Source organism: Clavelina lepadiformis, chromosome 8 (genome assembly GCF_947623445.1).
Source record: "Clavelina lepadiformis chromosome 8, kaClaLepa1.1, whole genome shotgun sequence".
Lineage (NCBI taxonomy): Eukaryota > Metazoa > Chordata > Ascidiacea > Aplousobranchia > Clavelinidae > Clavelina > Clavelina lepadiformis.
Window position 1 is genome coordinate 17216532 of NC_135247.1, and position 24274 is coordinate 17240805.

The 24274-nt window shown below is 35.9% G+C and overlaps 2 protein-coding genes across 3 annotated transcripts; one reads left to right on the forward strand and one right to left on the reverse strand.

Moving 5' to 3' along the window:
• Positions 1 to 394: 394 nt before the first annotated feature.
• LOC143468894 (protein-glutamine gamma-glutamyltransferase 2-like) lies at positions 395 to 5378 on the forward strand. 2 transcript variants are annotated; one of them, XM_076966362.1, is made up of 15 exons: positions 395 to 469; positions 708 to 773; positions 1071 to 1196; positions 1807 to 1917; positions 2087 to 2239; positions 2418 to 2533; positions 2612 to 2725; positions 2881 to 3079; positions 3266 to 3392; positions 3515 to 3668; positions 3892 to 4081; positions 4210 to 4391; positions 4509 to 4578; positions 4700 to 4911; positions 5136 to 5378. In XM_076966362.1, exons 1-15 carry the CDS (start codon positions 445 to 447, stop codon positions 5253 to 5255), a joined length of 1965 nt encoding a protein of 654 aa, XP_076822477.1. In that variant the 5' UTR covers positions 395 to 444; the 3' UTR covers positions 5256 to 5378. The 2 variants fall into 2 exon arrangements, with proteins under 2 accessions (XP_076822477.1, XP_076822478.1); XM_076966363.1 differs by lacking the exon at positions 395 to 469 and having other exon boundaries at positions 715 to 838.
• A 2658-nt stretch (positions 5379 to 8036) lies between these two features.
• LOC143468362 (CTD small phosphatase-like protein) lies at positions 8037 to 18217 on the reverse strand. Its single transcript, XM_076965527.1, has 8 exons — positions 17738 to 18217; positions 15255 to 15469; positions 14432 to 14551; positions 13742 to 13798; positions 12242 to 12334; positions 11689 to 11874; positions 11269 to 11495; positions 8037 to 10674 (listed from the first exon to the last, which is right to left on the reverse strand). Exons 1-8 carry the CDS (start codon positions 17814 to 17816, stop codon positions 10671 to 10673), a joined length of 981 nt encoding a protein of 326 aa, XP_076821642.1. The 5' UTR covers positions 17817 to 18217; the 3' UTR covers positions 8037 to 10670.
• Between the last annotated feature and the right edge of the window lie 6057 nt (positions 18218 to 24274).

Sequence of the window (24274 nt, forward strand, 5' to 3'; positions counted from 1 at the left end):
ATTTATACTAGTCATAATCGAGCTATGCCTTTTAATGAGAGATTTAAACAATATTATCGAAAGTTTGCACAACACATATCTTCTTAAGTGACCAAATTTTAACACAAGAATTATTGGCAAAAAATCAAGCAAATATTTTTAAGTGTGCAAAATAATTGTTAATTTTAGAGACAGAACTGTTTCACAAGATGTTGTTTTCAAAAATTGCGTCTTAATTTATTTCACGTAAATTTCAACGTCAGTGTAGCGCGTCAAACGTGCAATGTGCATATACGTAATTAGCATAAAACTGTGTCATATGCAAAGCGTTATGTACGATGAAACTGACGTTATTTTACGCAAGCATATCCTGAACAGTAACTGCGTTGATGCCCGAGCAATAAATGATGGGGTTGGTTGGTGAAAGTAAACAGTTTGATAGGTTGGATTGTGGATTTAGCAAGAATGGCGGAAGCAGATTCTTGCTTGGGTAAGCTATAACATGCTAATTTTATTTCTTTATGTTTACTAATATAAATTATATTTCCATGAGTTTTAACGGTTAATGTAAAAAAACGAACGTTGTCGCTAGATTTCTATGTAACTGACCGGTTATTAAAGACTTTAAACAAACAAGTAAAGCTTACCCTTAAAAAAAATTCGTCTCCGACGGTAAGGGCATTGATTTGAGAAAAAATGTCTAATCTAAGTCACATTATAATTTGCAGGAATGCTCTGCTGCAAAGATGTCCAGTTTGATGAAGAGTGGAATTCGTACGGAAACAATACCGAACGTATGTGACCTGTGTAACTTTAAAGTGTAACTTTAAAGTGACCATTCTCTAATACAACTTTGATGGTATATACTTCTTTATTTGCGTAGTGTTTGAAAAAAAAGTCCTTTAATTAATTAGTTTCTAACAAATTTTTTTTGTTTGTTAATTTGTTTTGCCAAAATTAACTTTCAATTCAAACTTTTAAAACGAAATAAAGAGATGAAAAAAGTTAAGTTCATATACCAAAACTCAATTACAGTTCCACAAAACAAGTTTAATTAAACAAATAATATATACGATAACCTTCAATTACAGATTACATCACAGCATCGTCAGATGACATCATTACACGTAGAGGAGATCGCATCTATATGTATATAACATTTCAAAGAGACTTCTTACCTGTCTTCCGTGATCACATCACTTTTGAATTTCGAGCAGGTGAAACTTTAACTTTACAAATCATACACATTTTGATTTCAGTTGAAGTTATAAAAATTATAAAAGATGAACCAGCTTCACTTACAACTTTTCGTCGAACTTAGGTAGTTGGATTGGATCACAATAGTTAAGCAAGTGTCTTTTGCCAATTTTGTTTTGAAATCATAACAACATACAAAGCTTTTCCGAAAACAAGCAACTTCATGATTTTTAAATTATTTTATGTTTTACTTTAAAAAAAACACGTGAAAACAGTGCGTGCAGATAGCATAACAAAAGTTTTTTTCACAACTATTAACTGATATTCAAAATATTTCATTTTTAAAGAAAGACTTTCTTGTATATAAAGCATTTCTTGTTTAACCAAACATTATCCATCAACCCAATAAACTGTATATACCGTTGCGTTATTAGTGGTTAGATATCTTATTTACAACATTGCAAATTTTGATACTCTTATTATTATTATTTTACAACAACATTCAACAAAAACGTAATTGTTATAGCTAGCAATATTGCTAGTATTTATAATTATCATGATCTACATATATGGACAAATCGCATGTTTACGTTTTTTTAATTTGTTGCAAACTACTCATCTTGTGAACAGCTTCTTCCAATGCGTTGGCTGAAAGTTTTCAACGAACAAACATCATCGAGTTTAAGGAGATGGAACACGAACAACAGACCGGATACGGATACAAAATGGATCACATCTCTTGTACGCATCTAATAATGCAATAGTGGAAATGAATGCATAGCCATAAAACAATACCAAGACGCAATCACTACATTGCAGAAAATGGATTTATAAGTGTATCTAGGGCTGCACTAACAGCTGAAATAAATCTCTGTGTACGACGGTAAGAAACAGTTTGCACTTTTCGTAGATCGAGAAATATCTGTTCGAATCATCACACCTGCAGATATGCCGGTTGGTTATTGGGATCTCTACATGATGACGTCATCGTTTGATCAATCGGGGAGACTTGAAAAGCTTCTAAAGAAAGACATCGTAGTTCTGTTCAATCCTTGGAATAAAGGTATCATTTGCATTTAGTACCGCGCGTAGCACTCGCTCGCAGAAAAGGGGTTAGGATCTTAAAGAAAAAACACAATACACTCTTCGCAAAACAAAGACTGACGTATAAGCAATCAGTCATAATGAACAATATAATCAATAAACTTTATATTTATCATTTTATGGTTTTTTGTTTGCAGATGAGGAGATATACTTGGACGATGACGAGGAAGTTGCTAAGTACGTTTTTTCTCAAAGCGAAATTGTGTGCCGAAAAACGTCGCTGTTCGAATACACGAAATGGAAAACAAATCAAGTATGTTACACTACAGCGTCTGGTTACAAACAGCAAATGAAATTTTAAACCTTCTCAACATGTTTTTTTTTCATATAGTTTGACCAACCTGTGCTAAAAGTCGCCTTGCAACTAATCCAGCAGATGGAGATTGAGGATAGGGCTTCTGCGCTCAGTGTGGTCAGATATGCGGCAACCACTTTGTTCGACAAGGTACAAACTTTCGAAATGCTCTCTGTGACTCTGTGTTATATTAATACACATATAATATTTTTTATATAAAATGGCAGCATAATTTAATAGTTTTGATTGGTTACTTAATGATAGCTATGATATCGCATAGTTCGTAATCATTTTGTGGTTTGAAGGACGATGGCATACTGATTGACAATTACAATCACTCGGATAACTTTCCCTCTGCGATAAAGTGGGACAGAACGTTTGTCGATGCTAAAACCTACGGATACTTTTTCAACACGTCTTTGCCTTACTTGAAAACAGCCTACTTACCGGGACAGCGGCATGTCGTTCATTTTCCAATCGAAATAGCCGGAGTATTTTCCACGAGTAAATTGCTATTTTACAAACTCAGCAAAAGCGTTTGGTGCTATAATGCCACTTCAAGTTATGTTAAACCTAAAAAAAACAAACTGAACAGGAACTTACGTATATCTGCCTATAGAATAAGTTAGTCTTTGTTCAAATCTTTGTCTTTTGCAAATGATAAAATATAGGCCTATGTCAAATTTTCAGTAATGAAAACGTTAGGCATCCCTTGCCGTGTTGTAACCGGAACTAACATTATTCGCGATCCGTGCAACGTAATGGAGATGATGGCCGACCAAAACTGTAAAAGAATAGATAATGGGGACGAGCTCTTGTGAGTTTAACCAAAAAGTTTTAAAGTCAACCCTTGCACTAAAACCTATTTAACTCGAATTTTTTCAATTTTTTATAACTTTATGTCGCGGCCAACCATGATTTTTGTCTTGTATGATTTAGAACCTATCATTGTTGGAACGAAGTGTGGATGTCTCGCAAGGATTTGGTTCCTGGTTACGGAGGTTGGCAGGTAGTTGATTGCGCACCGAAACGGTGCAGTAGCGACACCTATTGGTCTAGCTTAGGGCCTGTTCCGGTCCAAGCAATTAAACAGGTGAACCGGGAGAGCAAATATTTTACAAAATAGCAATTTTTGACCAAAAGTTAAACCTATATAACTAAAACTTACGTTTAACGTGAATTCTCAAAGTCGGCAAAACTGTAACCGGGCATTGAAGACTGTATTCTATTTTAACAACGCTGTGTGCAAATATTTGTCAACGTTAATAATTTCCTGTCGTCAAAATAATGTTAGAAACCTTTCTTCCAATTAATAGGGTCATGTGTGGTTGCCATACAACTGCAAAGAAATTTACACCATGATAAACGGACCAATCGTGTATGGCTTGAAATTGGGTAACAATAGCAACGTGTATAAGATCGACAACGAGCAAGTTGGAAACAAAATCGTTTACTGTAGCGACGTCGGTGTATTGGACATTACGTCAGAGTATAAATATCCAGCTGGTAAGGATGATTCTTAGTCAGAATTTGACGTGTGATTTATGTGATTGTATGCTATAACACAGCTAGGCTTATTGCTTCTGTAAAAACATCAAACGAAATTGGCCTTGTCCTTCATAACTTGTTTGCAGATTCACTTGAACGCCGTCTATGTCATATCATGGCTTCCAAAGACACGCCATTCTTTCAAAACCATTTGTTCAAAAGACCAGCACAAGCTTTAGAAAGTAATGCAAGCGTAGAACCTTTAGAAGTGCAAGTTAAGTTACCCGCTACAGTTACTTTCGGAGATACTATAAAAGGGGTTATAGAGGTACAAACAGCACAATCAAAGTAACTTTGCAAAAGTTAAATCGATTTATAGTCGATTCAGGCCTAACTTAACAAACAACTATGGTTACTACCGTTAAGGACATACAATTTTTTTCAGATGCAATTAAACTCTCTTGAATCTTCAGAAGCAGTTTGTCAGGTTTACGCGAAAGTGATTACAACTAAGGGTAGGCCTATATATAGCGTGCATGCTTAAAACCCAAGATTCCGTTATGCCACCATCTTCCGAAGCAATCAACATATTTGCAATCAGCAAGCTGCACCTTTAACTTGGCTGTAACGTTTTAGGCATAGTGACAGATACGGTTTACCAAAAGACCATGCACCTTACCCTCGAACCGAATACTCGCCTGGAAAAAGATTTCGCTTGGCTTTCACAAGACTACGAGACCTACATTCAACATAAACATCATCTACGATTCTATGTTCTATATCTGCTATCTCACAATCAAGAATTTTACACGAACTTTTTTGACTTGCATGTTGAAGCCTCAGATAAGGTAAAACCCATCAAAAAGCTTTCCTTGCGATTTTCTCATTAATTGGCGGCATAACAATAGGCCTATAGCCAACTAAATTAGTTCAAGGTTCACTACTACTATCTTATATCAAATTTTGAAAACCTCGTATAGCCTACCTGTACGCCGCCTACGATGGCCTAGCTGCCATGCATGCTTCAAAGAAATTTGTAGTTTTAACAACAAACTTCAATATTTCTTTCCAGAGCCCAAGTAGGGATGAACGACCTTTACCACCACCACCACCACTTACACGTCGACGACAGCGACGTCCCGTCGTCTATGAAACCATAACGCCCACAATTGCAACCCAGACTTACGTATAGAATGCATAGCACAGTAGTACAATGCGGTTCGAGTTTACCAATTAAGAATCCAAGCATACTACGTAATACTTGTTTGATATCTTGCTTTTGCGCGTTGAACAATAAACGGAAATTGCTTTGAAATCACCAAGTGCCTTACCTAAACGAGGTATTGAAGTTACTTCGCATTGTAGCAGTGTTGTTAACATTACCTAGGCTAGGCTACAAAATACGGGCGTACAGAACGGGGCCGCCTACAGAGGAGAGGAGTGTGCCAAGTTAAGCCAAAGTTTGTACGCCCCGACTTTACACGTTACGTCAGCAACCATCCTCTTTCTTTAACAACGCTAAGTGAAAATAAATATCACCTGTAAACACAAAAACTTAAAACCTTCATGCCCACCTGCGCTACCTTGCACAGAACACACCGGTCTGTAACTACTGGGCCAAGTGAGTGACTTCTAGAGCCAAATTGCAGTTCACGATAATATTTATTAGTTACTATTTTGACTCACAATACCTGGTGACAAGTTAGCTTCAGACCGAGTAAAGTCAGTATTGACAATGTCAGTAATGAGGGTAGGCTAACCTATTCGGCAATCTTGGTAAAAGAAACTTGACCAATTATAGGCCTATAAGCCCAGTTAGGCTTGCTGTACTTGCCAAAGACTGTTTATCTCGATAATGCTAGGCTATAACACAATTGCCTATCTCTGTCAAGTATACAGAAACGGTATGCAGTATAACAACAAAGTTCATTAGGTTATACTAGCTGAACAAACACTGACATTTCCCAACCTAAACAAAAAATACCTAGGTTACTCGTAAAGTTATCCTTACCATGATAACGGTAACTAAAGAATGCCTGTAACCTGCAGTAACCATTTTCCTACCGAAGACCATGCCGGGCAGAACCTTACTGCTACAGTAATAGTACTGCTACAGCTAGTAGTAGTACTGCTACAGTAACTGAATAATGTCCATTGAATATCAGCTGATCGTCGTCCGTTCGGAGTTCAGTTTGCGGCAGGGCTGACATCACGTGTCAAGATGCGTTGGAAAATCTCATTATTGCGCTGTCAATTAAATTAGTCCAACGAATACAACAGACGTTTTAGTTCGTAAGTTTCGGTCAAAACCCACCAAGAAGTTGAGCACCTGAAAATGGCATAAAACTTTTGTTTGTTTTATTATGTAGTCAAATTACATTATTATGTATTATAAAGACAATTACTGGAAAAACTCATGCATGGGCTTTATGAAATTTTGCACGTGATTTTAGCTTCTCCTAAAGGTCCTAGGGCCCTAGGCTAACATTTAATGAAATGCTGCCAAAATCTCATTTCTCTGACTCCTGTACCTGAGACTCAAAGTCAATAACTTAATAGAAATTTTGGCCTAAAAATGCGGAAGCTATTTTATCTATTACCACGCCAATTTTTAGCAACACTTTGCATGCGACCCAGAACTTTGAAATGGATCAACTGCTGTAGGACTAGGGTAATTCTCACGATAAAAATAACAACACCAATCGCCCGCCTTATGGTTGGTCTAAGGTCGAACCGCTTTTTAATGCTTTCGTAAGAACAAAATCATAAAGGCTTTATAGATTTCGGTGATTGGCAAACATCAATCGCTTCCTGAATTATTTTCAAATTTTTTCCAAATAAATTCTTTGAGATATGTAAATTCGCTGAGAAATCAAAACAATTTTTGCCTTCTCTTCTACAGTAAATCCTTAAACCATTCGATATATGGTACCAAAAATTTCGAAATCTCCGCCTAATGATTTGAAACTTTTAGAAAATAAATCAATTTATCATTTATTAGTAACTTGCAACTTTTTAACACTCAATTCATAGCTATTTTGGATAATCACTGTTGACTGCTTTTATATGTTTTCAAGATTAATCTCTGGAGCGAGTTACTGAAGCGAGAATTCCCCACTAACGTCACTCAAGTCATCAATTTCGGAAAAAAGGGGTTTCCTTTCAGCACTACCATCTATTGGACGGCATTGACATCATTCTCTGTACATCAATGTCGTCGTACCTACCGGCGAAAACTCCATCTTGCAACGAGTAGCAATGTCATTACATCTTCCAGAGATCGTCATTGGTGTAGATGTTTGATGTTCAAACTCGGGCTCGTCAACAATGCCTAACATTATTGTCATGGTCACCAGAAAGCGAGCTTTTACCCGGGATGGGCTTCTTTTCCCATCCACTGATGTACAACATTAAAGCAATTTTCAACCATCTGATGCTTAAACACACCATCTGCTCGTCGGCATAGCTTGCTTTTTTAACTTATATTTTGTTGGTTTAACTAATTATAGGTTTAGTGGCCGTGCTAGTTGTGACCAGCAATTATTACCTAAGTATTTTTGAGCACGTTTTAAGTCTTTTCGGCTTTGCCACTTTTTCCCGTTCATTAACGCATGCTAATAACAGCTGGCTGGATTTTTTCGTCGCTTTGTCGAAAAATAACATGATTGCTTAAAGTTGATCAAGTAGAAATTCTACTGTTCACAGGATGGCGCACTCGTTCATAAAATAAGTGGTTCGGTCATGCTTGACTGCCCATGAATAGCTTGTTAAAATTTCTTCTGCGGTTTGGTTCTTAAAAACAGTGGGAACCGAAACATTTTGTCAAGGGCTTGGCTTTGCTTTATGATAGTAAACTACGTAAGCTAAGATCCAAATAAAGCTGATTTCTGTGTAGACTTACAAAAGATTTTCACTAGGCTACGTATCTATATCTGCTGTATGCCGTTTATGAGGGAAAAAATCAGCCGATATGAACTCTGATAGCTATGTAACGTTTTATACAAAAAGATTTTGTTCAATGTGAATCGACGCGATTCAATGATCAACGTAATTCACGGGCAGATTTGCACGATAAAGCACAATAATTAAGTTCAAATAAACAGTATACAGCGCACCAAATCTTAACCAACACAATCGTGCTTGCGAAAAAGAACACGTTATTGTACAATAGGCACAATTCGCAGCGATCGCAAATTTGGTACTAGGAGCTATTTTTTTTACTAGAAAGAACAAAAGGAAAAGCGACTTAAAGATAGGGCTGCTAAATATTTTTCAAGGAATCGCCGTGTGTAACCAACACCCGACAATTGTGCTGAAAACAAACGTCAACCGATGTCGATTGTTACCCCACAGAGGTCACTTGTTTTTGCATTATGATATCACAATACTATGCTTATTTATGAAAAGAAACAGGCACTTGCTCCAATACAGTACTATTACTTGTGCTGACATCATGTCGCATTATTAGCAAACAATCAATAATATGATGTCATCATACAAAGGCACTGGGCCAAAAACGAGTTTCAAGGCACTTTTCAAGAAAGATTCGTAGAAGGAAAAACCAAACTAAAACCAATGTTACTGCTATTTCATTACGAGTATTGTAGTTATTCAGTAAATCTAATTGTGTTCACAACAGCGGCATACGACCATCAATTGTGCGGTGAGACTACAACCGCAGTGGAAATTGTAGCATAATATATCATGGATAACAAGCCTAAAAGTCAGTTTAAAAATACAATCAAAAATGTCTCACTTCATTTAAAGCTTTTAATATAATCTGTGGCTGGTTCCGCAAAAAACTCCCAATAAAATCTGTGCGAGTTCAGGGGAATGAAAAAGGAAAATTAACAACTGACTTCCGGGATTTACGAAAACAATTAACAAGGATTCTTGACAGCGAAAAATCGATGCAAGCTGTGACAAATTCACACGAGCGGCGACAATACACTTAATAATTAATGAGGGCTCGCTATATGATTGAAGGCAGTGCTTGATTTAATTTGATTTTCAAAGCGTTTAAATAAATAATATTTCACCTACGCGCTTAATAACGTCCTGTACGGTGATTTGAGAAATTTTAAGCGAAAACGCTTCGATTTCACGTTTTTGCTGAGAAATGCTTTTCGTAACTTTCGTCATCGTTATTACCGACAAGAAAATTTTCAAGTTGTAACTGCAGGGCTGCCAAAAAATATCAAGAAAGCTAACTAGTCGGCACAGTTTGTTAACGCAAAGGTGTTGGGGACTTAATAGTTGTGACGGCATGTTTGTTATTTCGATAAATTCGTTCCCAACTCGACTGCAAATACCAATCATTACACTTAACCGCGCGACATACCTGCAGTTACAGAAATGGTAGGTTCTGATTGACGGTTTCTGAAATCGCACTTCAATCAATAGGTCAAATCTATTGCTTAAATTTTGATGACGTAAGTATTCAACGCATGTTCAAATAGCGACTGGGATACTGAATTATTGCAGTGGATACGATAAATTTAATGACATCAAAAACTAGGAAGCTGAATTCACTAGGTACAAGGTATGGTGTGAAACGCGCAGATTATGCAAGAAAATTTCTCAACTTAAAGCGGATCGTAACTGGTTTTGTAGGAATAGGTACAGCCGGTATGGAGAAAGGACCCTCCGATGCGCATTCGGTCAAAAGTCTTTTGAGAGAATAAGAGAAAAAAAGAAAACGCTTCTAAACAAGAATTTCGAGAGAAGAGAAACAAGCAGCGAGAGAGGAGTTGCACTTGATGACGAATACAAAGCCGACTTTATAAAAAAATAAAACGCTGATGATAGCCGCAAGGTCTACACAATTTTTACCACAATCAAAATCAACAATTAAAGTCGTAAAAACAGATAAAAATATACAGAAAAATGAGCATATTTGGTGAATAAAAAAGTAATCGTTACACGCGTTTTCTAACTTATGTTATGTAAAAGCGACACCTCATTCGAATTGGAGAAAATAAGATATCATTGGTTGAATTCCAACCAATCACGAAACAGTATATGTCACAAAATACTGACAACGATGATCGCATGAAAACGAACAGTGCAGAAGATTATCGAAAAAAGATAAAGCTTGTGTTAAAAAAACTCAAATTAAGGTGGACGGTATTTGATAATTCAAGGCAATAATATCATACAGCACATTTTCCTGGGTCTCGTTTTTAAACGAAAAAATTTTCTATTAAAGAATAAAATAGTTTTAATGTAAACCGGTAGGCTCTGATACGAGCGAAGTGGGTATTTTGAAAAGTGCGCGCATAAAACTAACAGTACATAGTTTTAATTTTAACCGCGGAAAAATAATGAGCAGGCCATGCAAAGCCAACTTAATAAACTTAGCACCAACATTATAAAGTTCGATTCCTGCAAAAGTGCGTTTGGGTGGTATTTTCGGTGAAAAAATTCCGATTACAAACCATTTTTTCACACGTGATCAGGATCACAAATCTTGTGGTAATTGCCGGTGAATGAACTATGACTTCGAGATTAGGTCACGCAAGAAGTAAGTTCATTCGGGATCAGTCATGTGGAAAGTTCTTCCAAAGTGTTCACTGACTTAGTTGAGAACTGATCACATGACCCTCTGCTACCTATCAGTAAAGTAAATACAAGTTATGCAGACACCACTAGATTAAATATTAACTGGCAAGAAATACATTTAAGCGCGTTGTAAAAACAAGCTGGCGGATAAAGGCGATTTACCATTTTAACCATAACTTTGACTTCATGCAAGCTTATCCTGACGAATTTCTGCTTTAAACCAAAAGTTTTTGAATTACTGCTGGATGATTTTTTTGGTTGATACAACCACTATGTTACTAGTCACCTCGGCGCCTCTGTTTGCACACTTTATACGCCTTATTTAAGAAGTAAATATCACCTTGAAGATAAAGTCTATTTATCTTTCCTTAGAAACATTACCTGGTAACATACCAGGATAATATTGCCAATGTTTAAGCACAATTATTACTTTTATACACAGCAATGTTAGAGGCTACTTTAGGTTTAAGTTTTTCCAAACTTTGGTCACCGAAGTGATAATGCCAATCTTCATGGAAAAGTAAGAAGGTCATACTATTACTGGTATCACCGCTTTGCGTTCAATAAGAACTTTCATCATTGGGTGAATCAAACGGATTTGTTAAAATTGAACAAAAAATGATGACCCCCAGATGTCACCATACCTGTCTTCATCATCAGTATTACATAGTTGTTGTTGAAGCTGCATCTGTTGGTAATGTTGCTGCTGCTGCTGTTGTATCGATGCAGTCGTTTCTTTCGCATGTGACGTAAATCCATGTGTTCTTAAAACGGAATAGACATCTTCGGATTCGGCGATCGCTTCCAAAAAAGGAAGTAGATCCAGTAACTCTGTGTCACTTGGATCATCAAACCAAGATATGACAGGGACCTTCAGAAAGTGATCGTATATATATACAAGTTTAAATACTGCATTTACAACACTGCTGCAAGCTTATGCAAAAATTGATCTACTTTAGATTGGTTTCATAAACATCATAATAACTACCACACAGTTTTGTTAAACCGTAAGACAGTGACCAAGGTAGTATGATTGAAGTTGGTACTTTAATATTAGAACTTACCGCATTATCAGGATGAAAAATATATGATGCTGGGGAGTTGTCAATGATTATCATTTTGTTTAATTCACGACCAATCAGACTTAAATCTTTTACGTAATTTCCTCGGTGGAAAACGCAAGATTCCCGAAAAAGTCTTGATGAAAAAACGCCGTGCTTGTCCAGCAAATCAGCAACAGGATCAGCGTACTGTGAAAGTAAAGATTTTTTACAACAAAACATGTAAATACTTCACAACAAATCAATAAATAAATGGTTGCGCAAAAACTAATTACGATTAGACAATCATTCCAATATTCTTTGATAATTCTGCAGGTTGGGGTTTAGTTTTGAAATAGGTATTAAACAAAAGCAAAGACTTCCCACAGTTATGTAGTTAAGCATTTAAATTGCACTACTTTGGAGTAGTCTAGAGTTGAGGTAACAAAACATGTACCCAGCCTTACACACTTGTTTTGTTGAATACGAAATACAGGTATATATTATATGTACCATATTAGGTATAAACCATAGAAGGCTCTTTTCAATTTGACTGTTATGAATTATTTCTGTTTACCTTTGCCAGGCTAGCAGTGAAAAGAACACATTCATACATTTCTCCCATTCTTTCAAGATAGGCATCAACGTGAGGCCGCTTTAAAACATAAACCTAAACAAGAAAACAATTTGAGTTAAAATTTAGTGGATAGCTACGATCCGAATATAAAAAAGCAGCAAACTGATACAAGCAGAAAAGTGCACCCAAATCAATAACACAGTAAGGGTCTTTCGCTCTGCACAGCTGCTGCTGAAAAACATTGCCATTTTTTTAGTCAACGTAATTTCCATATGGATACTTCATATGCAAACAAAAGCAAGCCAGCTGTAGGTGAGCTTGTACTGTATTATGATATATTGCAAGAGAACTTAACAAACAAATTGGGAAATTTCGACACAACAAGGTAAAACCGATGTTGGCAAAATATAAAACAAATTACCTAATATATATCGTTTCTAAGTTATTTGTGTAATATTTGCTGTACATTCAAAATTTTATAAACCAGGTGGTGCACTAAATGCAACAATATACATACTGCATGTGGCAACAGTTAACATATTAAGATATCATCAACGAAAAGCAGATGTGTTGATTAAAAGCTGTTTACATAGGTTATAAGTTTGTCTGCAGCAGAGCCGCACTGCAAGTAAGTCAACAAACGCATCTTTGTTGCATGACATACACTTCCTGTGCAGCATAGGATGCATCATCACATTAGCATTCAATTAGCAGATACCTTAACGCGTCAGTATGCAAGGTTTTGCTAACCAACAATACATAGGCTGCCTTTAAAGCTCGCATTTTTAAGTTTTTCCGTGGAATTACGTGTGATTTTGCTGGCATAACTCTAAGTAAAGTTATGAAATTGTTCTTTGCTAGTAAACTTTCATCAAGCCCACCCACTAACACAGTACATGAATTGTATTAGTGCTATGCTAAGGTTTAGATCAAAGCTTCAACAACATAATATTGTCTTCCCTGTCAATATTGGAAAATGTCAAGCCGTGAATATGTTTACAATAACAGCGTAATGAAACCACCTGATGTAAGACACAAAGCGTCATTTTCACTGTGCCTGCTGTATAGGAAGGTAAAGCAGCAATGTTAATGCGATTCAACGTCATTACGGATTATGCAAGTAAAACTAATAAAGCTAAAGAATCACATGATTCCTTAAAGATAGAGATAAAAAATGCATGTAGGACATATGTCAGATGGGTTCGTTGTTATTACAACAGCCACTGTGGTTATTATGCCAATTCAGCAGGCATGTCACTTTAATTTTCCAGCTGTGCCTACACTATTTGCTTTGCACTTGAATATGCCTTAATAACCTTTTCATCATTTAAAATACAACCGAGCTGGTCTGGATGGTGAGTAAAAATGCTGACCCATAAGTTTTTAAATATGTAAGTTGTCAATTTCATAAATACATATATTTAGAAGATATTACAAAACTTTGGTCATTGAATGCGCTTAATTGCACGTACATGACATGTTAACACCACAGTTACGTACCTGATGTATTGTGCCGTCTATTTCCACAGGAACAATAAAGTCAGCATTACTTATAGGCTGCAAACAACATAAAACTTATTTCCAAACTACCAAGTATAAAATTACAAATTATGGTTGAAAAGAGTGGTTGTGGGGTCAATAAAGACAGGAAAATAAAGAAAAAGTTATTCAACGCCTGTCTGTGCATTATATAGGTGATTTTCATTCACGAAAGAGGAAGTTGCTGGTGCGATGAAATTCACAAAACCTTCAAGGAATTAGAGTAGGCAATACAAATCATATATTAATGATATGATATTTGTTCTTGTTTGAACACATTGAACCAAAAAAACATTAGAGTTATGTAAGTACTCATGTATATATGTATATATCATCGATATATAAATACAGTGCAAAGAAATAATAGTATTTTGAGTAGCCTGATGTTATTTTCTCTCTAATAGCACACATTGAGTTTTGCTGCTTTATAGAGCAAGAATGTGCTGCAACATATTGCTGTACAGTTTGCAATAAAGAATTTGGCATTTGGCAAACTGTTTAGCCTATCCAAATGGCAAATGCTTTGTTTTGTAGTTATTAATATCTCATGCTGTATAAGCCATTTGCCACATCCAACAAAGAAAAATCTGGCTATTAAGAAATGCAATCACGACTAGGGAGGACATGTTTTGATAAATGACAGGGACTTACTTTGAATGAACTATGCACTAAAGTTTCATCTAAGTCAATAACAGCACACTTTTTCCTTCCAAAACTGGGTGACCTTGGCTGAAGTAGGAATTTTCTTTCACCATTGGCAGTCGGTGCTGGCTACAAAATATAAACAGAATGACGTCAAAAAGTAAAAATTATGTAAGAGGTAGAACTCCGGTGAGTAGACTATCCAGATTCATGGGACCGTGGTCAAATAGTCATGTTAGTGGAGTGGTCGCTTTAGCGAAACAGAATCTTATACATCACAATAGAATACAAGATAATTCCAATTATGTTAAGTGGTCGTTAACTGGGATTCTACGGTTTCTTATTAACATTATTACAGTAGAGCATGGTATTGTAAACATAAAGCATGATACAACAATAAACTTGAAAAAAAACTAAGTGTTAACAAAAACATCCTACCAATTGAACAAAGTTTACACATGTATACTTAACAACCACTATTAGAGAACTTTGTAAATGAATTAAATATATAGGGCTATAAGCTCACATGATTCAATTTAATATATTAATAGGATTTGCCATTTGCCATTATAATTGCAAATTTTGTTAAGCAATCATGCAATTGTCACTCCGGAAATTAAAATAGAACACACAACAAATGGCAAATCCCAAGTTAAGAGCAAGAAAACCGTTAAAAAAGACAAGCAAAGGCTCCTACCACTTCATGTGTGATCAATGCAAACAAAAATTTCAACTGTGGTTGGTTGTTATAAAGTATGGACCAAACACACAACATGGTGGTCTCACACTAGTTAAATATTTACAAATGTATCAGCAGAGGATGTCAACTTACGGGTTCTGGAGTGTTCGTTACTAAAGTTGGTGTTGGTGGTGGAGTGTGTTCACTTCTGCCGTTCGGAATTGGGGTATGGTGTTCCTGTGTGGGCTTGTTTGTTAATGGAATTTTCCTTTTTGGTCGACCAAAACAACATAACATTGACCGGAATGTGTTGTGTTGATTCTCAGACTTGGCCTTTTTCTTAAATGAGCCTTTCAATGACTTTTCATCTGAAATAAGACATGCAACATGTCAACACTCAATTGCATTACAAGTGAAAGATTTTACAGTATATATGATATATTTTCTATCTGAATAATTTTGAATTTTATTACATGGTGCATAATTGCACGCACTTAAGTAGTACCACTAGCAGAAAATAAGATAGGTGTCATATGTTTATTTGTAATTGTAGCAAATTGCTCTAGCATTGACACGCAAGTTCACATGAGTCCATAATAAGCTTATTAGATGGCAACCCATAGTAATCTTATGCATTGTTGATTAATTTTGACCGATAAAACAGACAAGAGCTGAGATTACCTGAACCACATTATGGTGGAAGAAGAGGTTAGGTTATGCACAGTCTTGGTCTAGGCTACTAAACAAAATTAATCGTTTAAACTCTAATCGCACTTGGACCTCTTTTGCATGACATAGGCTACTCTAATTCTATGTCTCATAAATAACACAGGCCAACAAAAAAAATTTTTTTTCAAAAGGCATGATATGTTAGATCGATTTAGGGGTATATCAGGGGTGCTGAGTCCGAAAATGCCATTACTTTTGCTGAATTGGCTCTAGTTTTTGAGATATTGCTTCTTCCTACATATACCATGAAAAGTTAGAAATGTATGCTAGAGAGTAACATAGGTTAATAAAAACTGAAGCCATGTGAAGCAGCTATTCAGTTTTGCCCAATTGTTGAGTTGTTTGGCACAAATTGCTTGCTTGGGAGGTAAATAAGGCCTTAGATTAGTTTATATCATCTCCCATCAAGCACTAACGGTCGCTGGTCCTGAAGAAACTTTCTTATATTGAGCATAACTGGGAGATATGCGTTGATTTGAAAATGGTCAACTTTCTCTTAAGACAACAAGGCGGCCACACCAAGTATCCCTGCTTTATTCGTTATTGGGATAGTCGAGCCACCGATCAACACTGGATTAAAAAGGAACGGCCCATACGTGAACAGCTTGTGCACGGAGATAAAAACATTGTAAACGAACCTTTGGTCTGTCGTGATCGCATCATTTTACCCCCATTGCACATCAAATTGGGTTTGATGAAACAATTTTTCAAGGCCTTAGATAAAGATGGTGCTTGTTTTGATTACCTGTGCAAAGTATTTCCTGGTCGCAGTATTGAAAAGCTGAAAGCAGGAATTTTTGATGAGGCACAAATAGGAAAATTAATTAAAGATCAAGTTTTTCTATCCATTCAGTCACTCGGATCGTTTCCCTGAAAACCTCGGAAATATGAGTGAAGAACAAGGTGAAAGGTTTCACCAAGATATCAAATTAATGGAAGAGAGATATCAAGGTAGATGGGATACTCACATCTCACATGGTGGCAGATTACTGCTGGTGCCTAATGCGAAGCTGTCCACATCAAGACTACAGGCGAAAGTCGTACAAGAGAACTTTCCTGCAGATGACTTCAAGCTAATTTGAGTAAATAACTAGAATGCATCTAAGAACTTCACTAATACACATCCTGAGATGGGTATATTTCTTTGTAAAGTGAAATGAATTTGACTACTCCGTGGTAAATGAAAAAAATTGATTGCCTGTTCATTTTGTCTGTTTTTACAAATTGTCGTCTTTCTTGTGTTGGCTTAGGCATGCTTGGTTTGTTATTACCAAATTGCTGCTATTTATTGTTCAATTCAAGCAAGTTTTAATGTGGTATTGGAAGCTTAGTCTTACAAATTGCAACAGGAGAATCTGATGAAAATACGAATAAATGGGGCATTTTTTGTGTTGAATATATGGAAAAAAATAGATTTATGCAGCACTTCTTCATTTAGCTAATCTCATTGTGATTTTAGCTTTTGCTCATTCTTGTGGTTTTAGTGCAGACAGACTTACTACAACATTTAATATAGGCTGTTCCTAAAGATAAAATGCAACCTAGTTTCAAATTTACAAGGTACCAAAAATATCGAAATTCGCTAATATCTTAAAAACTAGAGCCAATTTGCAAAAACTAATGGCATTTTCGAGCTCAGCGCCCCTGATATACTCTAAAATCGTTCTTACCTTCCATGCCAAAATTTTTTTGTTGGCCAGTGTAATTAATCAATCTAACATCATGTAATACAACTTTTAATGCTGAAAAATCTCACTGCAATAATGTGTACAAAATTCCATGAGTAATTTTATCATCAAACCAACTGCAGTGTTGTATAAAGGAGCGCTCACAAAAAAACACATTACAAGCCTTTAAACTTATTTATAAAATTAAAATGTGTTTGGCAATAGAAATAGTAAACCTACCTTTTGTTGGAGAAGTGTATCCATTACTTAGGGGGTCCCTGTCACGTGACACTTGAGTTATTATGGAGTTAACATCCATTTGAGGGGGGAATAGAGGGTTTTCCCCAAAAATTGGTTCTTCTAAAGATATTTCCAAACCCGTTTTTAAAATATTTAGCAAATTTTTGACTGCAACTAATGAACAATAATCACTTCCGAAACCCAGAAATATGTGTATACTGGATACGGCAAAAACACTCAGACAGGTGTTCGTATGTTACTGTCGTTTTGAAAGAAGTTCTTGTACAAGTCTTTCAAGTAATATTCCAAGGGTAGCAAGTCTAACTTTGTTGTTTATTCAGAGGAGTTTTTCAAGAAATTTCAACACGAATGACTCCTGTTCAACACGGCCAACAACACATTTTCATACACCTAACTTATGAACGATGCTATCGCAATGTACACAAATGTACATGCTAAAACCTGCAAAAATGTTCATATAGATATAAATGTTCTCTGTTTAAATACGTTGATAACCAGGGGAAACTAATTTTACTTTTAGGCTGAATGTTATTTTCACAAGCATGATGACATAAAATTACTAATTTAGAAACAAATTAAGCTGACCGTATCCGATTTTTTGAATTAAAAGCATGTGGCAGTTAGTAGCCTATAACATAAAATAACTAATTACAAACCATTTCATATTTTTAGCACAGTGCAGTAACCTAAGAAAGATGATTTTAATTATTCCAATTTCATGTAAATTAAATGGGATAACAACAAGGCTGACAATAGTTCATGTTTTCTGAACCATGTTAACCAAATTTTAAAGTAAAATAAGAAATAGGATATAGTTTGGCATAAATAACCTATTTGTTTGTAGTGGATTTCTACGTAAATAAGTTGTTTTAAAAACTTTGATAATAAAATCTACATTTCTGAATTGCAACAATTTGGCTTCATAGAATGAATCAACACACAGTACGTCATTGGATACAATAAATGCCACAAACGACAAACAGCAGCAAAGCAAAAACATCCTAGTAAACCTTACACTAGTATACTAGCATATTCTATTGGGTAAAGGCCCCACAGGGAATTTGTGTCACAATAAGAGTGTAGGAAATATGTAAACAATAGTTATTTTAATTGTAGCAATGTGACTCACTGCACACATTGTAGCAAAAGTAGGCGTCCTGTTGTTAAAACCACTTCTAGCTTATAAGCTTATCGGTAGTATTATGTTTAAACATAAAGACTTGGAAGGAAGCGTTTGCATGCGTATCGCACAAAATACTCGTACATCCATAGACATAGTTAATTCAGACAAGATTTCTCCTGTTTCATACGTATCTCCGGAAAAGGTGCCTTAAAATTTTTCTAAAATTTCTGAAAAACAAGCAATTAAAAATATGAAACCCAGCAACAAAATGTGGCGAACAGCGGCAGTTAGGAAAACGAGACAGTTTTTAATCAAATACATGAAGCTCGTTCCGAAGTTCAGCAACACGTGATTTTAAATACAGTAGGCCATGTCAATAGATGCCAAAAACTTAGCTTTTTGTAAGATTAGTTTGCATCATTTTCAATACAACCAAGGTTTAATTTACATTTCATGTAACAGTAGCGTCGCAAATTAAGGAGACTGAGAGACAGGATGAACCGTTTGCTGACCTAAATAATTGGGCTGCTTTGAAAATCCCGTTTTGAACTTTCAAAATTCGATGACGAAAAGTTAATGCAAAACATTATTATATTTCGTTCCTAAAATCAGCATTCGACCTAGTCTTATTTTTTCTTAAATATAAATGCTATATGACCCATGATACATACTTTTCTAACCTTAAATTAATCACTACTTTCATATCGAAATACTGTTTACCTCTAACTGCACGTTACAGCAATATGGCAATATGGCGTCCAAAAGCACTGGCGCGCAGGAACATAAAAAAGAGAAAAGTGTTCTCTAGCCTCGAGTCGTTGGTGCGCAGCGAGGCGTGCTTAAAAAAGAAACAAATTTTTCTCGTAAACAGAATAATAGCGGCAGAATGAGCTGTCACGACAAAACATTCCTTTCCCTCCTGCTTCTCTTTACCGTTACAATTTCTATCTGCTTGGTCGCAGTAAGCCAGTAACCTAAAGGAAACACGAGCATTGCAAACTGCGTGAATATCTTTTGCTCAGGGCTGCGTGTAAGACCTTCTCTGAACTATTCTGCTGTGTGCTTTCTGCCCACTGTTAACAGTCATTTTGCCGTGAGCACTATTACTCATTAGCCTACTGCAAAGCCTCTGCCTACTACTGCACTTCACTTTTGGCAACACAGTAGATGGTATTTTTAATGAAACGATATGTTTTCATAGCGCCACCTGAATTATCGCACGCCAATGTAAAAACAATAACCACATTTTTCTTACACCGTCCATTTCTGTACGTCATATTTTTTCACCATTTGGGATCTAAATGCCACCCGATATTTACTTTATTATTACCTACTATAATTAGTGTTCGGCAAAGCTGAATAAACAAGTTTTAATACTACCGTATATTAATTAATTTCATTTCACAAAATCCCCAACTTCGAATTTATTGCACGCAGGTAACCTATACGACAAGTCCTTTTGGGACTAGGGTTTTGTAAAAATCGTTTCTCATTGTGACGTTACAAGTTGCAAGTTACTTTCTATCTTAGACGTATCGCCGTATTAGTTTTTATTCCGTAGCCCGTAATTAAGTTATAATAGCCTAGTGCGCTAGTACATAACCACAGCACAGATTTCAACATTAATAAAGTTACGAGTATTAACATGTCGTTTGTGGGTTTGTACAGTAGCCTATTACAAGGCTACATGACAGAGGCTGTTGGAAACGTTGAAAGAATTATGCTAAATCACATTTCTACAAAACTTTTCGACAAACAGTTTTGGTGATCTTCCAAAGCAATTTTTGGTAAATTGTCGAAGCTTTAAACTTATTCAAAATTGCACATAATGTTTAGACAAAGAGAGCTGAAAGGCAACGACAAAATGCAAAGCGATTAGAAAATTGCAATAGGTTAAAGCGCACGCAAAGTATAATCGTTTAGCAATCAAAAACGTGTGCAACCAAACAAACTAAGTCAGCAAAATCCAACCTAGACAAACAAAACAAGGACTACGCGCAAACTATCGCAAATATTTTCAGGAAATCTGTTGAACGTCAGTTATGGTGGTATTTCTAATAAAATTTTGTAAGATAATTCTGGAAGTTTTCAAACAAAAACCTGAAGCGTTGAGTGAGTTTTAAAATTCTTTTGCGCTTGCGCAAATACATTGATGTATATAGCCCTGGGCATTAAAAGGCACTTGTAACCAGTCAGAAGTCCATTTTGACCAAAGTTTTCCCTAAAACATTCAGTGGGCTACGTTTAATTAATGGTCAGCGTAAGCAAGCTGGTAATCCTTTATTTCCTCACATTTAACGTTCGTCCAGATAACGGTCAATCTTATCTTTAAAGACTGTAAAAAACAAAAAGTCAAAATTGTAAAAATAAAAGGTTAAAATGTTCCATTTAACATGCTTTTCGTGAATGCAGCATATAGGTCGTTTCCTAGAACTAATATCCAGTTTTGATAGGATCTAAAACATGTCGTGAAAACACGATCGCTTTTCTACAACAAAGGTCGATGCACCAGTACAACTGGACAAACGTTTCTGAAGGCTAAAGAAGAAACACTTGTTCGTTTTCTAACAAGCCTAAGAAAACAGCTTTTGGCATTTAGAAATTCTTACAGAGCCATATTAACGGGATGTGTTTTACACAAACGAATTAAGAAGCCTTTCGCTATCTCTTGCTATAATAAATAAAGCCAGGCGAAAGCCGCTTTAAATTTTTTGATGTTGAAATCAGCAAGCTGTTTTGAAATTTGGGAAAGTACCAGGCAGCACCGATATAGCGATTGTAAAGCGATTTGCTTAGTCCGCCAAAACTCGATAGAAAACGCACAATTGACGACATTGTTTTCAACTGACTATGCGTGAAATCGTTTTTTCACAAAACCGCTTTACTTGGCTGTCCATTGTAAGTCGCCGGTGTCAAATAGCAAATTGTGGTGTTGATTTGCTTGTTGTGTCAGACGACACCAAACAATAGCATCCACTGGTTGTTGTCAATAGGTTATTTCACGGTGGATATTGACTACATGAAATTACGTCACGATCACAAAATCACTTAACAGCGAAAGCTTAAATGCTAGCATAAAATGAAAAACAAGTCATGCATAACAAATGCACACATGTCAAATACGCCTCTGGCGTTTTAACCTCGCAAGTTTCAAATCCTAAGCAAATGAGACTATAAAGAGCATCTAGGATTTCCTATTAAATTCCTTTATTAAGGTTAAGAGAATGGAGAAGTAAATATGTTGAATTCCACGGCCGATATTTTTGTAACGACTGCTCTATTTGTATCGACAGTATCATCATTGTTTTTTTCCTACGTTTTCTGACATAACTATGGATTTTTCGTTATTAAAGTCGTCATGACCCTTAACGTGTGCTAAAATTCACCTTTGAACTTGGACACAGCCGTTCTCGTATACTCATTTCTTTAAAGCAATGCAGAACTTTTCAGTTGGCAAAAAAATAGTTTTATTTTGCTTAAAAGTTGAAAGTAAACCATAGAGTTCTAATTGGCTGTCTTTAGTAACTACTTCACCGCAACATACTTTCTATGATAAGGGCAACATTACTTGCAAGATAGGCCTAAGATAGAATATAACCATGAGGTTTTGCTTCGCTGGCAATAGCTGCTTGCGTTTCTATCCTGTTTAGTGACCAATCAATGGACTCTGAAAGGAGGCGGGAACTTCAGACAAGTGAAATGCAATATATGGTCAGCGGCTCTTCAACGTCTACTAGCGGCGAGATCAATTTACTTAAAACCTGAAATAAAAACAGATTTCAGCATCATAATTTGGGAAAAACTCGTTATTTTTGAAAAAAATATTTTTAAAAAAGGCAAAGATTTCCTTAAATGACAATATTAAAAGATGTTTCTTTTTCTAATCATTTTTGTACTTCTGAAAGCGAAATGTTTCATGATAAAGCTTCAGTAAGCGTTGCCAATGGCATACTATGCGTTTTCAGCAATGTTCTGTTTTTTTCATATTTTGCTGTATGCGAAACAATTCACTTGAAATATCGCATTGCATCGTACTGTACACAAACTATGCTCTATGGTTTATATAATCTTATACTTTTCTTAAAAACAAAATGTTCTGAATTATATAACAGAGTCACTGGATGTCGCTACCGCACCGTCACAGATACATTGACGTTCAGTCACCTGATGGCAATGATTGAAAGTAGTGATTATTCTTAAGGTCGTTTTTGTGAAAAAGACATATTTTTGAAACAGCAAAAGGGTTTTTGTTTTAACTTTCACATAGCTTAGCACATGACTGTGTAACTCACGTGCTGAAAATTAAAAACGTTCGCACTGATGAAAGAGTGTTATTAAAAGCCTCAGTTTCCCTGAGTTAAGCCAAACATCAGGCATATGAATCTTACTGCGCATGCTGGTAGGCTTTCATTGCCCGTTAGTCATAAAACAACGGCTGTACAAGGGTCTGAACGATTAAGTTAATTGCAACAAACTTGTGGTATGCAACAAACTTAATATTTTGACCTGAAAAGGCGGACAGTTCAACTATGCTATATATGAACATCATTCACGATTTCAAGCAAATTGGCGCCGAATTATTCTCCTACAATAAACAAACACCGAAATTTCCTTTTCGAAAGAACACTTAAGCTATTATCTCTTCGGAATTAAAACGCCGCGTCTCATTTTAAACTTTCTGTAAAGTTCGATCTAGCTTTTCGATTAAAGACAATTTTATATACATCCTACGCACGTTATGCGTAATGACGTACGAAAATTACAAAAGCTCTTAGCATTTAAATATCATTAGAAATGTCAAGTATGATGTAAATGAAAAAAGGTGATCCCGCATTATGAGTCACAATATCCAGTGTGTTACGTATTTTAAATTTGGTTGAACAAAAAAGAACAACTTACCGGTGAAAGAAAAAATGCAAAGCCGCAGTAAAACGTGTTCGATGCGAACGATTTTCTGCAGATAAACTTGTTGCAAGTTTTGGTATGGGGCAAATTGAGTTAACTACGAGAAGTGCTTGGGACTAAATAAGTAAGGCCGAGTCATTGCGCAACTGCTGAACTTTCAGACAATGGCCAATTATAGTCTCAGCGACGTTACATGTCTGCAATAGTGATATATAACAATGACATTATTTGTTGGTACAGCTCTCATAAAATTAAATTGAAGTACAAAAGACGTTTATCACAAGAGTGTCATAAAATTAATTGTCTCTTTATCTTGAGATCAAATGTCAGTAGAAAACGAAAAGCATGTTTCGAGGGCAATCAACTATTTATTTGCTGGTGTTCTTCTGATGACCATTCCCTACCTTCTAAAACGAATGGTGTAGCAAGTCGCAATATAATTTATCAATAATTGCCACTTCGAACACTTTGCAGTCTAAACTCGCTTT

Excerpts from the sequence above, each read along its gene's own strand:
- LOC143468362 (XM_076965527.1), bottom strand. The coding sequence starts at position 17,816 with ATGGATGTTAACTCCATAATAACTCAAGTGTCACGTGACAGGGACCCC. Across the intron at positions 13,799-14,431 it reads TAGTGCATAGTTCATTCAAA|CCTATAAGTAATGCTGACTT; the intron begins GTAAGTCCCTGT and ends TGTTGTTTGCAG. Across the intron at positions 11,875-12,241 it reads TCACTGCTAGCCTGGCAAAG|TACGCTGATCCTGTTGCTGA; the intron begins GTAAACAGAAAT and ends TTACTTTCACAG.
- LOC143468894 (XM_076966362.1), top strand. The coding sequence starts at position 445 with ATGGCGGAAGCAGATTCTTGCTTGG. Across the intron at positions 1,918-2,086 it reads CAAAATGGATCACATCTCTT|ATCGAGAAATATCTGTTCGA; the intron begins GTACGCATCTAA and ends CACTTTTCGTAG. Across the intron at positions 2,726-2,880 it reads CAACCACTTTGTTCGACAAG|GACGATGGCATACTGATTGA; the intron begins GTACAAACTTTC and ends TGTGGTTTGAAG.